The sequence below is a fragment of the Vombatus ursinus genome, unplaced genomic scaffold (assembly GCF_900497805.2).
Source record: "Vombatus ursinus unplaced genomic scaffold, bare-nosed wombat genome assembly UNPS02014841.1, whole genome shotgun sequence".
NCBI lineage: Eukaryota > Metazoa > Chordata > Mammalia > Diprotodontia > Vombatidae > Vombatus > Vombatus ursinus.
Window position 1 is genome coordinate 32,127,417 of NW_020954619.1, and position 16,921 is coordinate 32,144,337.

Genomic DNA, 16,921 nt, shown 5'->3' on the forward strand with positions numbered 1-16,921 from the left:
TATTAAAAATTGTTTTTACATGTAATTGGAAAAAATAATAAAATATTATTTTAAAAAAATAAACCAGGTAGCCGCCCTCAACCCACTTGCAGTTTCTTTTTGTGAATTGTCTCCCCCCATTATATTGTGAGCTCTGTGAGGGCAGGCATTGTCTTATGCCTTTCTTTGTGTCTTCACCACTTAGCACAGTACCTGGTGCATAGTAAGCATTTTTTTTACATAGTAAGCATTTAATAAATGTTTGTTGAATCTGACTCTGGGGAATGGTAAATGATTTTGGTAAAGGTGTTGTTTGAGCTAAATAGTGAATAATTTAACCATTTTCTTCTAGGTAGTACAGAAGTTTTCAATGTAAATATAAAGAGAGAATGGGGTGAAATCTGTAAATATGCTAACATAGAAATGTAATAGAGGTCAAATCTAGTAGTCCAAGTTCTACCTCTAGCAAGCGCTATAGAATAAACAAGGAACATCTAAGAATACAGCCTATAAATGGGAGAATATAATTCAAAAAAGACCAAAAGGGAATAGAAATAAGAAAAGGGCAAGGTCAATCCCATTGTTGGTAATAGTGTCCCTATAGGTCTGATGACCACTATGCCAGGCACTAGCCATGAAGTCATAGCAAATCCTTGAACATTCTACTTTGCATTCTTTTTCAGTGGAGCTCCTTCTATCTACTGACACTCTGCCTGGCTGATTCCCCAATTGTTAGCAAGTTCTCACCTCTCTTGCACTACTGATTCCTGTGATGCTAAATTTCCTTTTCTGCTCTCTCATCCCCCTCCACCTCAATCCTTTCACAATATCCCACTCAAGTCTATCTGTCCCTATTACCTGTGCCCTCTGGCAATCCCACAGTATAATTTACAAAGTTCTTTTCATTTTAGACCTTTGCTTCTCGTGTTTTTCTTTTTTTTTTCCATTTTCTAAGTCTTACTGAGACTTGGGCATCCTTGCCAGTATTGATTGTACTTTCTATGGCTCATTGGCTCTAGAGTTGCAGTTGGAATTACTTCCTGTTCCCCATTGCCACTTCTAGACTTTATACCACTATCATCCCACAACCTCTCTTCCTTTAAGATTCACTGTATATAGATTTTTCTCCCAGTCTAGATCCTGATGGCTACCTACTTTTTCCTACCCCCAAGCTATCTTTCCACCTTTTTTCAATAAATTAAATGCCTGACTCTCCATATCCCTTTCTTGCCCTCCAACTAGGGGACTTGAATATACACATTGATGTTCCCTCAGATACCCTAATCTTCTAGTCCTTTAGTCTACTTAGCTACCATGACCTATTCCTGTGCTCCACCTTGGATACACACATGGATTATCACGTCCTTGACCTTGCCAGTATCTAAAGTGCTTTACCTCCATGATGGAGAATTTTGAAATCCTTATATTTACTCACTGTCTTGTCATTCCATCTCTCCTTCTTCCTTATTCTTATTAAATCTGTTCTTCATCCTTATTATGATCCCCATTTCTTCTGCTTGTCATTACTTTCTGAGGCTACCATTTCTGATCTGATTATGCCATCTTCCTTTCCCTATCTCAATACTCTAGACAGCCAATTCAACTCTATGTTATCTTTTACTCTCAAGTTCCTTGCTCCTTTGTCTCATTACCGCTCATGTCTTTCCAAACACCAGCCTTGGATTACCTCAACTTACTTCCTCCTGCTCTCTTAAAAGCTACTGAATGGAGCTAGTGGAAAGCACAAGTCTATGCTGACTGAGCCCACTACAAATTTATGCTGTTTTCCAAAGCTCACTCACTGCAGTAAAGCCACCCTTTTTCTCCTCCCTGATCCTTTATCCTTTTCACCACAATAGCTGTTCCACATTTTTTCTTCAGTCTTCAAACTTCCCACACAATGCTCTCTCACTAACCTCTCAGCTGAAGACTTTAATTCATATTTGACTGAGAAATTCAAGACCATTTATCAGTGAATTCTTTTTTTCTTTCCTCCTCATCTCACAATTCTTTCTTCTCATCTCATATACCATTAACATAATCTCCCACTAGCTCTTCCTTTACTCCTGTCCCTGATGAAGTATCCATTCTCCTTACCAAGGCCAACCACCTCTATCATACACCCCCATCTTCAGTCACTCCCTATCTACTGGTTCCTTCTCTGGTGCCTATAAACATACCAAATTTTATGCCAACTTTTAAAAAAAAAGTTCACTGTATCCTACCATCTACACTAGTTATTATCAAATATTTCTCTTCCCTTTCTCAGCCAAACTCCTTGAAAACACTGTCTACAGTCTTTACCTCTACTTTTTTTCTCCTCAACCATTTGAAGTTTGGCTTCTGATGTTATAAATCAAGGGACACTACCCTCTCCAAAGTTACCAGTGTTTTCTTAATTTCTAGATCTGACAACCTCTTCTCAGTTTTCCTCCTTCCTATTGTCACAATATTTTTTGCATAAAACTCTGCTTCACTCATAGGATTAATACCCTAATCAAGGCCCTCATCACCTCTCACCTAGACTATATCATAATGATCGCCTATTTGGTCTCCCTGCTTCTAGTCTCTCTCTAATCCATTCTCCATATAGTGGCCAAATTGATTTTCTTGAAGTGGAGGTCTGATTTTGCCATCTCCTTCCTCCTACAGTGACCATGACCTTACTGAACTCTAGTGGCTTCCATTAATTCTGGGATAGAGTTTAAACTCCCATGTTTGGAATTAAATCTCTACAACCTGGCTCTTTCTTAGTCTCCCTATGCATTACTTCCCTACACATACTTTGTGTTCTAGTCATACTGCTCTACTTATTGTTTGTTCCTTATACATGTCACTTTATCCTCTGTATCCGTGGATACATCCTGATTGTCCTTGTGACTGCACTAATTTCCTCATCTCTGTCTCTAGAAATCTCTAGTTTCCATCAAAATGAAAATCAAGCACCACCTGCTGTGTGAGGTCTTTCCAGATATTATTTTGACTTGCTACTTCAACCACTAGTGGCCTCTCTCCTAATATTTTCTTGTATTCATTTTGTATATAGCTTGCATATGCCTTTATGTTTGCATTTTGTCTTCCTTATAGAATGGAATTCCTTTGGGGGCAAGGACTGTTTTCCTTTCATGTTTTTATTCCTAGTACTTTGCATAGAACTGGCACATAGTAGGCACTTAATAAATCTTTTTCATTTACTAATTGAAAAGTCACAGCATAAAAAATTAGAAGAAAATGTAAGGCAATAACTCTCATATCTACAACTATGAGAAGATTTCTTAACTATACAAAAGACAGAAGTAAAATAGACCACTTCAGTTTAGTGAAGTTGAAAAGTTTTTGGCTAAACAAAATGCCACTACAATAAAAACTGTCGATTGAGGAAAAGATTTTCAAAATATTTTACACATATTATCTCAATTTATCTTCACAATAATCTTGTGAGGCACATGGTATAAATTATCCCTATTTTGCAAATGAGGAAACGAGGGCTAATAGAGATTAAGCAGAATTCAAACCCAAATATTCCTGACTCCAACTCCAGCCTTCTATCCAACAGGCCTTGTTTCTTAATATATGTATCTTTTGAATTTTTTCAATTACAACAGTCATCCATCTTCACCAAAAATGTATTGAAGAAATGTTTTAAGTATTAGGGTTATTTTTGTTTGTTTGTTTTTGTTGTTTTATAAACAACATATATGTAAAGATAGTTTTTACTAAGTTATTAGATTTAAAATGTCCTGGAATAATCATAATTGCTAAATGTGATATATATTTGGATAGCCTCTTTAGAACAACTTTATAAATAATACATGGTCTTCATGGCTTATCGCTTACTGTCTCTAGTTCATTTTAATTTATCATACCCAATTTAGGCCTGAACTATTAGCAGGTCAGGTTAAGATATCCAGTAATTTAGGCATGGACTAAATATCAATGGGTAGCTAGGTGGTGTAGTAGATAGAGCACCTGGCCTAGAATCAGGAAGACCTGAGTTCAAATTCACCCTTTGACACTCACTAGCTGTGTGACCCTGGGCAAATCACTTAACCCTGTTTGCCTCAGCTTCCTCATCTATAAAATGGCCTGGATAAGGGTAATTTTTTCTAGTATCTTTGCCAAGAAAATCCCAAATGGAGTTACAAAGATTCAAGCAAGAATGAAACAACTGAATAACAACAAATATGCATGGATATTGGATCTAAATTTAAGCATCGACCAAATATCCATCTAAATATCCATGGACTTGAATATCCAATAATGCCTTTTCCATAATACCAATTATTAAACATTTCCAGGGGAAAGCTGAATATGTTTTCCAGTTACATTTTTAAAATGTCATAGCAGGGGCAGCTAGGTGGTGCAATGAATAGAGCTCTGGCCTTGGAGTCAGGAGGACCTGAATTCAAATCCAGCCTCAGAAACTTAACACTTACTAGCTGTGTGACCCTGGGCAAGTCACTTAACCCCAATTGCCTCACCAAAAGAAAAAAAATATGTCACAGCAATGAACCAGTTGGAGGTCATTTAAGCACTGGGAGTTATAAAATGTATAAATTCATCCTAGGATCGTAGATATGGAAATTGAAGCGACATCAGAGGCCATCAAGTCTAGTCTCTTCGTTTTTACTAGATGCTTAAACTGACTTCCAAAAAGGTTACATGACTTGCATCATGTCTCATGGCTAATAAGGATCAGCAGGATTTGAACTCAAGTCCTTTGACTCTAGAACCATTTGCTTTCCACTATGCCCTAGTTGCCTCTCTTGAAGGTGCATATGCTTTTATAATAATGGCAAACGATTCCTTTGGACTAATTTGTTTTAAATTAAGAACCTACATGGGAAATGTGTATGGGGAAAGTAAGAAAGTTCTTTTCTTTTTCTTTTTTTTTTTTTTAGTGTAGCTTGAGCAAAATCTCAGCTAACTGACATCTTCAGGGAATTAATTGGGCCTTATAAGCGTAGGTTTATCCAAGTAGCTGTAGGTTTAATCCTAAAAGTACCAGAACATTACTTTTAACTATTGTCAGAGACAAACTTTTCCAAAATAGACTCTTTAAGTTTCCATTGCTTCTTTAAGCAGAATATAATAAATATAATGCAACCTTTTATTAGAAACTGAGAATCATTCCTTATGAATATTATATTACAAATTATCATATTATACTGTGCAGTATTTATCTGCCTCATCCTCCTTGATTCTCTGCAGCTCTTGACACTGTCAGTCACCCTCTTATTGCTGATACTCTTTTCTCTCTAGGTTTTTGTGACACTACTCTCTCCTGGTTCTCCTCCTACTTATCTGACTGCTGCTCAATCAGTATTTATTCATTTGCCGAATCTTTATCCAGGTCACACTCATTAATCCTAGGTGTCCTACAGGCTTCTATCCTGGGTCCTTTTCTCTCTATACAATTTCACTTGGTGATCTCATCAGCTGCCATGGATTCAATTATCATTTCAATGCTGATGATTTTCAAATCTACTTATTCAACCTTAACCTGTCTTCTGACATCCAGTTTCACATCTCCAGTTTCCTACTAGACATCTTAAACTCAACATGCAAAAAACTGAACTTCTCTCTTTTCCCTCCCAAAAAAAAAAAACAAAAAAACTTCTCCCTTTCTTAACTTCCCTATTACTGTTAAGGGCACCACCATGCTTCCAGTCCCCCAGGCTTGCAACCTAGGTGACATCTTCAACTCCTTACTCTTTCTCACTCCTACCCCCATATCTATCCTGTTGCCAAGGCCTGTCAATTTCACCTTTGCAACGGCCCTTTCTTGTCTCTGACATTACCACCATTATCATGCAAACCCTCTTTACCTCACATCTGGACTATTGCAATAGCCTTCTGGTGAGTCTATCTGCCACAAATCTCTCTCCCTACTCCAGTCTACACAGCCACCAAAGTGATTTTTCTAAAGCTCAAGTCTAACCATGTCACTCCTTCCCCCTTCCTAGCCCCTACTCAATAAATTCCAATGGCTCTCTGTAACCCCCAGGATCAAACACAATGTACTCTCACATTCAAAGTGCTTCATAACCTACCACCCTCACATACCTTTCCAGTCTTAGACCTTACACTTCCCTTGTCTCACCCCTTCCCACACACACACACACACACATTTTTCATTCCAATGACACTGACCTTGAACAAGACACACCATCTCTTAATTTTGGGCATTTTCATTGGATTTCCCTCATATCCAGAATGCTTTCTCTTCTTATCCCACCTTGTGGTATCCCAGGCTTCCTTTAAATACTAGATAAAATTCCACCTTTTTTAGGAAGCCTGTCCTGATCTCCCTTAATTCTAGCACCTTCCATTTATTATTTCCTATTTATCCTGTATATAGCTTGTTTGTACATGGTTGTTTGCATGTTGTCTTACCCATTAGACTGTGAGCTCAAAAGCTGGAACTGTTGTTTGTCTATCTTTGTATCCCTAGTGCTTAGCACTGCATCTGGCACGCAGTAGGCTCTTCATAAATGCTTATTGACTGACTATAAAAGCAGAAGTAGCTAGTATATGACATGGGTCCTCTGCCTTTTTTCCCCATACATGTAGAGATGCTGTATGCCTTCAAGGGATTCTGAGGTATAGGTGACAATTTGTACCCAATCGCATGAATATAGGTACCTGTTATGGCTATGCTTTTAGGAACTATTGACGTATAATTAGTTGCTTGCTTCCCCAAACTGCAGAGTTATTTTGTCTTCCCTTTCTGTTGTTGATTTCCTTCTTTGCTATTAGAGCATCTGTTGCTTGCCTCTTAATATCTGCTATTGCCACTGCTTCATTTATTCACTCAACAAATATTTATTATGAATGTCCAATATACTAATAGGTCTGATGATATAAAGATGAGTAATCACTCCTGTCTTCTTCCCACTGATTTTCACTTTATTTTTTGTCATGTCTTTTCTCCTGTTGATTTCCCTGTGTTTCACACAAATAACTGGCTTTTCAAAGGCATGGAAGCCAGCTGGGTTCTTTCTATGAATTGCTCCATAGTGTAATGGAGTCCGGAAGACCTGAGTTCAAATTTTACCTCACAGCAGCTGGTAGACTGTGAAAACTGGGGCCCAGTTTTCACATGTGTAAAATGGGTATAATAATACTTGTAGTACCTACGTCAAAGGGTTGTTCTGAAACTTAAGTAAGATAATGATTGTAATGGACTTTAAAATTTAAAGAGACATATAAAGGTCAGTTATTTCGATTATTCTTTCTCTCTGGTCAGTGAACTAACTATGCACACAACGCAGCAGTTGTAATGTTGAGGTCATTGATGTTTAGCTGTTTTTGTTGTTTGCTTCTCAGGGCCTGCTCCTTCCTGCCAAAAATTTGTTATGATTTAATTCTGGTTTCGGAACTGTTCCAGATGTTTGCGGGTGTCAGAAGGCTAGTCACTAATAGCTATTATGGGTACTAATGGTAATTAATCTAATTTATTTCTCTTTTGGACCTGATGAAATAGGCTAATTTTGGTTCATAAAAACATGTTTCGAATTCATTTGAATAACTTAAAAATTCAAAAATACTTCTTCCCCAAACTGGTACATGTATATGTATGTGTACGTTTGAAATCACTTTATATATTGTTTGAGAAAATATATAGGATATATGAAATTGTTTTAGGTAAAGTAAGCTATTTAAGTCTTTGCTGGTTTGAATGGTTATTTTCTTAATATGGGGTCTCAGAAATTTCCATAATTAACCTCTTGATTTTAAAAGGGTTCATTTCCAAGTGATTTCACAAATATGTGCATAAATATAGCCATGAATTAATCAAGAAATGCATCAAATTAAATTTCTACTTTAAAACTTCCATAGTCTGTACTTTCCACATATGAAAAACATCGATCTCTTAGCTGTGAAGAATGTGATCTGTAGGAAAAAATTTTCTCGGAATAAGTGATTTAAGTCATGATTTAAACTGATTTGTTTAAATTAAATTTGCCTACTAATCAAAAACTAATTCTTGTTTTTAAATATTATTCATATATACCAGGTAGATTCTTGTGAGAATCTTCTTACCTTTTTATGGTCTCACCCTATTTTTAGGGTATTATGAGTTGTGCAGTATAATAGCAACAATTTGATTTACTGTTTAAATATGATTTCTTTGCCTTTTTGTAGTACATAATGGCATAATAGAATATAATATAAATATAGAGACAATTCCATATTTTTAGATTATAGGATCCAAGGATTTGCATTTTAGCTCTTCTGAAGGACTATCCAATATCTCAAAAATAAAATACAATTATTAAGCTATTATATTATTAACATGACTATGTTGATAGGTATTTTAAAATATTGATGTTTAGTAATCAAAAATTCCAAAAAGATTTGCAGAATAAATAGGACCTTCTGGATAAATTATTTAATTGGCATGTGTCAACGTGGTTCAAAAATCATAAATAGATCTTGACCAGACTTGTGGGAAAATCTTTATATGAAACTGTCAACAAGTTTATAGTCATTATGGAAAACTTTTGAATTGATGTTTCATATAGATTCATATGTTTCATATAGCCTTTTAGTTATTGAGGTATTCAACATATTTATTGTTAGGATGTGTCCTGATGGAATTGCATCTCATTTTAAGTTGATAACTTTCTAAGAAAAAAGGTCTCCTTTAAAAAAGTATGTGGAACTTTCTGCAATCACAAGCCTTTTTTTTTAATCTGAAAAAAAGTACTTCCTTGGTCTTCAAATTTTCTATATTGAAAAGTTTATGGTTTTAAAAAATGATTGCTGACATAAAAAATATCTTTAATACTGAGTTTAACAGTATAGGGCAGTGGTATTTACATAAAATATTTAATGACTATGTTGATGCACTATTGTTTAAGGATAGGGAACTGGATTTGTGATTTCATTGGAATAAGGAACTTTCAAATGAGTAAACTCCTTGAAGGCCAGCACCAAGCTTCCTGCAAAGGTTCATCATTGATTTAACCAAAATAGTTGTGTTTTAGCATATGTTCTCCAAATCCTTGACTAAAATATAAGGAATCCTGAAGGGAATATCCTATACTAGTACCTAAAGAGAAAAAAGGAGAGAGGCAGAAGACTGAAGAAGACATTCAGTACTCTTGGGGAAAACATAATAAGAAACATCATGCCTCTTCAACTTGCCTGTTTAAGAAATTTCTCAGTCCTTTTCCTTTTGTGTCATCTTTCCATCCCCCAAACAAACAAACAAAAAAAATCTTTTAAAATACAACATGCCCTTTTTTCTTTATTATATGTCCCCTTGGACTTTAAGTGCATTTAGTTTTAACTGTACTTGTTTATTTAGTTTGATCTGTTCTCCATTGTTAGAGAATAGGTTGATTTGGTTAATCAAGGTTTGGTTAAATAGAATATGTGTATTACAAATAAGCTGAATTTTCAAAGAAATAGGATATAATAAATTCACTTAACATTGAAACTTCCATAAACATAATAGCTTACTAATATAGTGTACTAATGGTAGTAGTGGTGTCTGAGGGGAGGGAAGCCTTTTGATTAATAAAAATGGGTAGGCCTAATCAAAATTTGTTATGAAATGCTAAGCTGTAGTTTGAAAATTGCATTTATGTACATGTATTCTGTCACTTTCTCCTGGGGATATGGGGGGACAGTATCTAACTTGGTTCTGTAAAGCTGTTAGTATAAGTTCTAATTTTGAATCTTAATTCTACTTTCATGGAGAAACATCTTCATATGAGCTTTTAATACAGTGTTGCTATAGACTGCATTTTTCACAATTGTTCAGAGCTGAACAGATTGGTGTATATGAATATTATTTCACCATTAGAAATTATGAGAGAACCAGCAGAACAATTTATTCAAGATCAGCAACATTGTAAAGAAAAATAGCATTGAAGAATTCTAATTAATCGAATTACCATCCATGTCTCCAAAGGACCTACCAAATGACAAAGATGTTGGATTATGGTTTCACTGAGATATTGCTTTATCAGAGACTGCCATCTCCGACATGAAATACCTGAATACCCTCACTCTTCTACAGAGATTCTGGACAAATAGGGCATAGACTTTCTTTTGCTTATCTGTATCCCCAGTGCTTAAACAGTGCCTGGCACATAACAGGTGTTTAATAAATGTTTATTGAATTGAATTGTGTTTGCGTATTTAATAAAAGCACTATCAAGTTCCAGTTAGTACAATTGCCATGTAACCATTTATTCTGATGTTGCTTTTGAAGTGGGTTTACAATGTTTGTGTGTATATCCTATCTTTCTAACTAGATTTTAAGTTTGTCTGGGACAGGACTGCTCTTAATTCTTTAATGTCGTCTTGCAAAAAGTCTTAAAGATCTGTTCATTTTTGACAGTGTTTTCTCCTATCCAGTTGAGAAAGTGAACTAAAACAGTTTTTAAAAATCTCAACATATTTGTTAAGACTATTTTACCTAAACTAGGATTCTTCCTTAATTATAGTTTTATTAAATTAGTTTATATTACTTTAGGAAGATGTCTGAGGGCAAATTGGCTAATATTGTTGTGAACTATGTGTACTGCCCTTATCATCCTGGCTTTTTATTTTCTCCTGCCCTCTGAGTAAAAGTGTGTATGCAAATTTGTCTTTGAAGTCATGAGAGCTAGAAGAAGCATTGGTCTTTGACATAATCTTGAAATCTTGTTGTCTTCATGAGCTTGTGCTCAGATATGCTTTCCAGAAGTGGCATTTAGTTAGCACTAAATCATACCAAATCCATAAATTCAAAAATTTCTAAGTTAATAATTAGCTGGGCTACATTTCAGCTAAAAGAATCATTAAGAAACAGGAACATTAAGGGAGAGAAGTTGGTTAAATATTAGGATAAAAAGAAGAAACCTACATGTGGAAAATATGAAAACATTTCACCTGCAATTAATTCTTTAGAATATGAATTATTTTTAAAAGAATATATGATCTGGACAAAACTATTTAATTTTTAAAATTGATTATCCTTTCCAGTGTTCATTGAAAAAGTGCTAAAGAGACTCTATCCTTCTGTTCCAAATCAACAACTTCAGTCTACAACAGAGACTTGTCCTTCAAAACCAGAACTCGAACCAAGTAAAGTCCAGCCTTCAGCAGGTAATGTTATATGCAGACAGTAGTTTTATCTTCAGATATTTTTTTCCTTTTACTACTTAATTATTAACAGCCATCTATTTAATCTTTCCTGATTTGTACTTAATTTATGCATATTTTCTTAACTGAAGTGATTGACTGTTTAAGAAAATAACTTTTAGGTGGTGAGGTATTTTAAGGTCTGAATATGTAAAAATTTAGATCAATAAAATCTAAATTGTTTTTCCAGGTATGATCAGTCACTTCAAGTTTGCTCTAGGAGGTTTACATGTGAAAATGATATATTATTTCTGGTGTGGGGTTTTGTTTTGTTTTTTGATCTTTTAATTTTCATTTGAAATCTACTATGAGATTTCTTTGGTCATTTAAATGCATATGCAATAGTTTATATGGAGAATTTCAATGAGAAAGGGATTACTATAGATGTTGAATTTCTTTAAGTCTTCATTCCTATTTACATATGACATCAAACTATAGAATTCTATGGAGCTTCCTAAAAGAGTTTAGTATAACAGGAAAAAAAAGTAGGAAAAAAAACCAAGGTGATAAAGAATTTCTATTCTCTAGACTAAAATGTATAGATCAAAGCCCCTTGAGTTAGTCCATCAGTACAACTATCTTGTACAGAGATATCCTACCCCCATCTTCTACTTTTCACCTATTTCATGTGTTCCCTTTTTATGTTTCTCCTCCCTCGTTAGAATTTAAGCTTCTTGAGGTCAGGCATTGTCTTCTCAAACTAAGTGATATGCATCCTAGTCCTTAAGAGCAGTTATAAGATGATAGCAACATAGATTTAGAGCTGGAAGAGGTGATTTAATCCAGCCCACTCATTCTATATGAGTAAGGAATTGAATCCCAGAGAAGTACAAAGATGAACCACAAGAAAATACACTGGAATAGACTAGACAAGGGAGAATCAGAATCGATAACCCAGTGTAAACTCAAAAACTTGAAAGCAGTCTGGCAGAAAGTAGGCTTGGAACAACACTTTATGCCATATTATGCAATAAGTTTGCAATAGATATGCGACCTTCATACTAAAAATCATACCACAAAAAGTTAGAAGAGAAGCAGATCATATACATTTCAAAACCACAGACAAAAATAACACATAATTTTCATTACGTGAAACTGAAAGGCTTCTTCACAAACAAAATCAATGCAACAAGGATAAGAAAGGAAATGCTCAAATGAGAAAAAGTCTTTACATCAGATTTCTGAGATAAAGGTTTGGTATGTAAGATACATGTAGACAACTAGCAAATATATAAGACTTGAAGCCATTCCCTGATAGATTCATATAAAAGGATGGGAACAAATAGTACTCAAAAAACATTGCAAATTATTGACAATGATGTGAGAGAATGGTCTAAATCACTAACAATAACAGAAATAAAGATCAAAACAGCCCTGTTTTTTCATGTCACAACCAGGAAATTTCCAAAGATGACAAAAGATAGGAATAGTCAGTGTTTAAGGTGTTGTGGGAAGCTTGGCACACTATTATACTGTTGGTAGAAATGTGAATTGGCACAACCATTTTGGAAAATAATTTGGAATTAGGCAAACAAAGTAACTAAAATGTCCATATCCATTGACCCAGAGAATCCACTCAAGGAATTACTTCCCAGAGATATCCCTCAAGGAGGGATTGGATTGGTAAGAAGAAAGTCATATTTATTATAGCAACACCTTTTTCAGTGGCAAAGAATTGTAAACAAAGTAAACCCCATTGATTGGACAATGGTTGAACAAATCATGGCACGTGAATTAACTAAATATTATTGTGCTATAAGAAATTATGAATGTGATGAATACAGAGAATCCAAGATTTACTATGTTTAAAAAAAAGATGAAATTTGGCCTCAAAGAAGAGATAGAAGAAGATACCTCGCTCTCAAGATACCACCTTCTATCAAGAAGTAAGGGTCCACAGATGTGAGACATCACATACACCATTAGATTCTTTTCAGTATGTTGATTGTTTTGTTTTTCAATTCCTCTTTTTAAAATTTCTTTGTTCTAAGAGATGATTCTCTGAGAGAGGAGGAGGAAAGATAGAGGAGGAAATGTAGACCTTGTAAAAACAAAGATTTCAATAAAAACCTATCTAGAAAAACACAATAATAAAGAATGTAAGAACCTAGTGTTAGTTCTTTAAAAAAAAAACAAAGTTAGAAAGCATCAGGAAAAGAAAAAAGAAAAAAAAAGATAGAATTTTGTCAACTTGCCCTCCCCTGCATGTCTCTGTCTCTCTCTGTCTCTGTCTCTTTGATCAATCTCTCTCTCTTTCTCTCCCTTTCCTCCCTCTGCCCCTTCCCTAGCTAAGTACTATAGTGTCAACTTCAGATTTATATGTCTGTCATTGATTATCTAATACTGATTATTTTAACAAGCACTTTCCAATTATCCCCATGATAATCTATTTATGTTATTTTACTGGCAAATATAAATCTTGATTAAGTAGATTTTTTACCGTGAATGATTCCATATTATTTACAGGATAAAGTATATAGTCCTTAATCTGGTAATAATTTGGAATTAGGCAAACTAAGTAACTAAAATGAACAATATGGATATATAAATAAGTGGCAATGTGTTTTTTACTATGGGAAGTATCTCAATCTAGTCAATAAACATTTATTACGCACCTACTATGTGCCAGGCATTTGATACAAAGAAAGGCAAAAGGTATTCAGTTTTTATCTTCAAGGAGTTTCGATTGTAATGGGGAAGATAATACACAAAAGAAAGCTGAAAAGGGGGGAAGAAAAGAGGGAAGGTACCCAGTAGGTACCTCCAATCAATGGGAGCATTCCCAGGGGCAGATGGTACTGATGAGGTATAAGTTCCAGGGCTGAAGTGATCTTCCAGGATAAAGAGGTTCCTAGGTCATGATGGTGGTGTCCAGAGGAATATAGCTGGGTGGAAAATGAAGAATAAATAAGAATTTGTTGTTGTTCAGTCATTTCAGTTGTATCTGATCCTTTGTGACCCATTTGGAGTTTCTTGGCAAAGATAATAGAGCAGTTTGCCATTTCCTCCTCCAACTCATTCTACAGATGAGGAGACTGAGGCTAACAGGGTTAAGTGACTTACCCAGGGTCACAGAGTCAATAAATGTCTGAGGCCAGATTTGAACTTAGAAAGAGGAATCATCTTGACTCCAAGCCTGCACTCTATATACTCTGTCAACTAGCTGCCCCAAAATTAGGATCTCTTATTTGAATTAAATGATTATTAATTAAAGGTTTAATTGAAAGAATCAACCAGTTTATTACTTATCTATTAGTATTATACATATTTGTATGTTTATATTTTGTTTATTATATATTGTATTTATATATAATGTATATATACTCACATATTCATATATATCTATGTATATGTATTTAGAAAGAGAGGGCCTTCTTCTAGGTTTTGGACAAAAAAAGAAAGAATTTATGATAATGATTACCTGTTCTTGAATTTTTTCTAATAAGGAAAATATTAAGAAACTATTTAGATATTTTCTGTTCTATAAATATCACTGTATTCATTTATCAATAACAATTATATAATAATAATAATAATAATAGCTTTACTCTCCTTCTTAAAATAACAAGTGAAAATCTCCATACTACAAATGTAGACTTTGAAATATCCATGAAAGTTTTTAACAGATAAATTGTAATGGAACTAGAAAATTATAGCAAAGAAAAAGTTTTTCCTCAATCACCTGGATATAACATTGATTTGTAAAAATTTAAAAACAATATTTTTAATAGATGATACCATGCCAAATACTTATAATCTGTATGGTATATGGAATGAAAAGCTTTTGAAATATAAAGACCTTGTGGAAGAAATGGATGCCATGTGGGAACAAGACATGTTCCTATTGTCCCCTGTAGAAGCCTGTCTGCTTCTAGAGCTGTTTCAAAGATTCTTTCAATGAGTCTGTCAAAGATTTGATTATGTCCAATACATTTATTCAGTTACAGAAAGAGATAATTTCATCCACCTGTGCAGCAGTCTAGTCTGTAGAACATTAAACATAAAAGAATAATAGAAGGATAGTAACTTGTCTCAGGAACATTTGTATCTAAACTCCACTGAATTAAGTTGAGAAGAATAACAAGATGATTTGATGATGCTAACTCAGATATTTATATAGCACTTTAATGTTGATAAGGTATGTTATGTACATTATCTCATTAGTTACACTCCTTTTCTACCCAATGAGGTAGCTACTATTATTATTCTTATTTTACATATGACGAAAATGAGACAAGAGATGTTAAATAACTTGTCTGGTCACTTAGATTATAAATGTCTTAAGAGAAACTCAAACCCAGATCTTTCAGATTCTGTCTGGTTCAGCATGTTACCCATTTTGCTATGTTGCCTTCTTAATATTGCCATGTTCTCTTAGGAACTTTAAAAGTTATGTATGCCCTTTTTAGCTTGATTTTCTAAATCCCAGCCCTTTAAGCAAAGTTGTCTTTCTCAGAAACCCTAAGTATTTGATCTTGTGAGTGATGGTTCCTAAGGGACCAGTGAGTACAAATTAATTAGTAAAAGGACTAACACCTAAATATTTGATAGGAAGTGAAGCTAAATATTTCATGAACCTTGCTAGTTAGCTGGCCATGAAAACTATTGATGTGGGAACAGAAAATTTTAGGATTTTTACTCCAACCAGTAGTATTATGTTCCTGTTCTGTTTTCCTTCCGCTTTACTGTCAGGCAAGGGAGAAAGGAAACACAACAGGACATTGGAGTTGATAAGAAAAGGAAAACCCTATAATAACTTCTTTAACAACCAAAGCAGAATGAATAAACCATTTCCCATTTTAATAAAAAAGATCAAAGGTGGAGTTAGGGGAGAAACTATCTGTAAGGGCTTTTGATACTAAATTTCTCTGAAGTCCCTATGTGTATATGAGATCTACATCCTGGAAATAAGCTTTTGACAATTAGAAAATTGAAGGTATGTTAATTTTCCTTTAGTAAGGATTATGTTAAGTAGTAATTTATAATTGTTTAAGAATAAGTGAAGAAAAAATTATATTTTAAAATTTAATCCTTTAACTTATCTAATTTTCATATTGATAATGTCAATATTAAGCAATGTTTATACTTCTGTGTTTTAACAAATAGTTATATTTTTAATGCCCCCAAAGTATAATTGATTGAATGAGGAAATATTTGTTTTAGGACCCATTCTAGCTCTAGGAAATTACTTGCCTACACTTCTTATAGATATAAGACATTCCAGTATATGAAGTACTAAACAAAAGGCCCTGAGTTAACTATAATCCGTTCATTGTACCTATAGGCATGCTTCTAAGGTTTGGACTCTAACCTAATATGATGAGAAGTCAAATTAAAAATTCAGGCCATAAACAAACTTTGTCATCTTTGCTCCTTATATAAGCTCTTGACCACCTGTGTGGGGCATAATTTCCCAGAATCTAGGCAAGGCCATAAAGCGCAGTCATGGGATGAGTCAGATTCTCCCCCCGACCCTTAAACCAGATACAAAGGCTCAAAGATCTCTAGGTAAATCTGGGAGCAGAGAAAGTGAGCCAGTCACCTAACAGTTAGTTATTCATTAATTGCCTACTGTGCGTTAGGCCCTGTGCTAAATGCTGGGGATACCAAAAGGGGGGGGGTGTAAAAAAAAAACAGTCCTCACCTTTTGAGAGTTCATATTCTTTTACAAGAGACAACATGCAAATAACTATGTACATACAAGCTATAAACTGAGAAAATTAAATTGATTCCATTTTGTAATTGATTTCTTTCCGTACCAACCACTGACATCTTGTATAACTACTTAAATCATGTTTTA

At 34.4% G+C, this 16,921-nt stretch overlaps 1 protein-coding gene across 3 annotated transcripts in view; it reads left to right on the forward strand.

Annotated features, from left to right (window-relative positions):
• ERICH1 (glutamate rich 1) overlaps window positions 1–16,921 on the forward strand; it is an 89,522-nt gene that overhangs the window by 19,567 nt on the left and 53,034 nt on the right. The window contains exon 2 of one of the 3 annotated variants that reach the window (XM_027840248.1): window positions 10,963–11,085. In XM_027840248.1, the coding sequence (XP_027696049.1) occupies window positions 10,963–11,085 (123 nt within the window). Of the gene's footprint in view, window positions 1–10,962; window positions 11,086–16,921 lie in introns of those variants that run through there. The other 2 variants (XM_027840250.1, XM_027840252.1) reach the window with 2 other exon arrangements.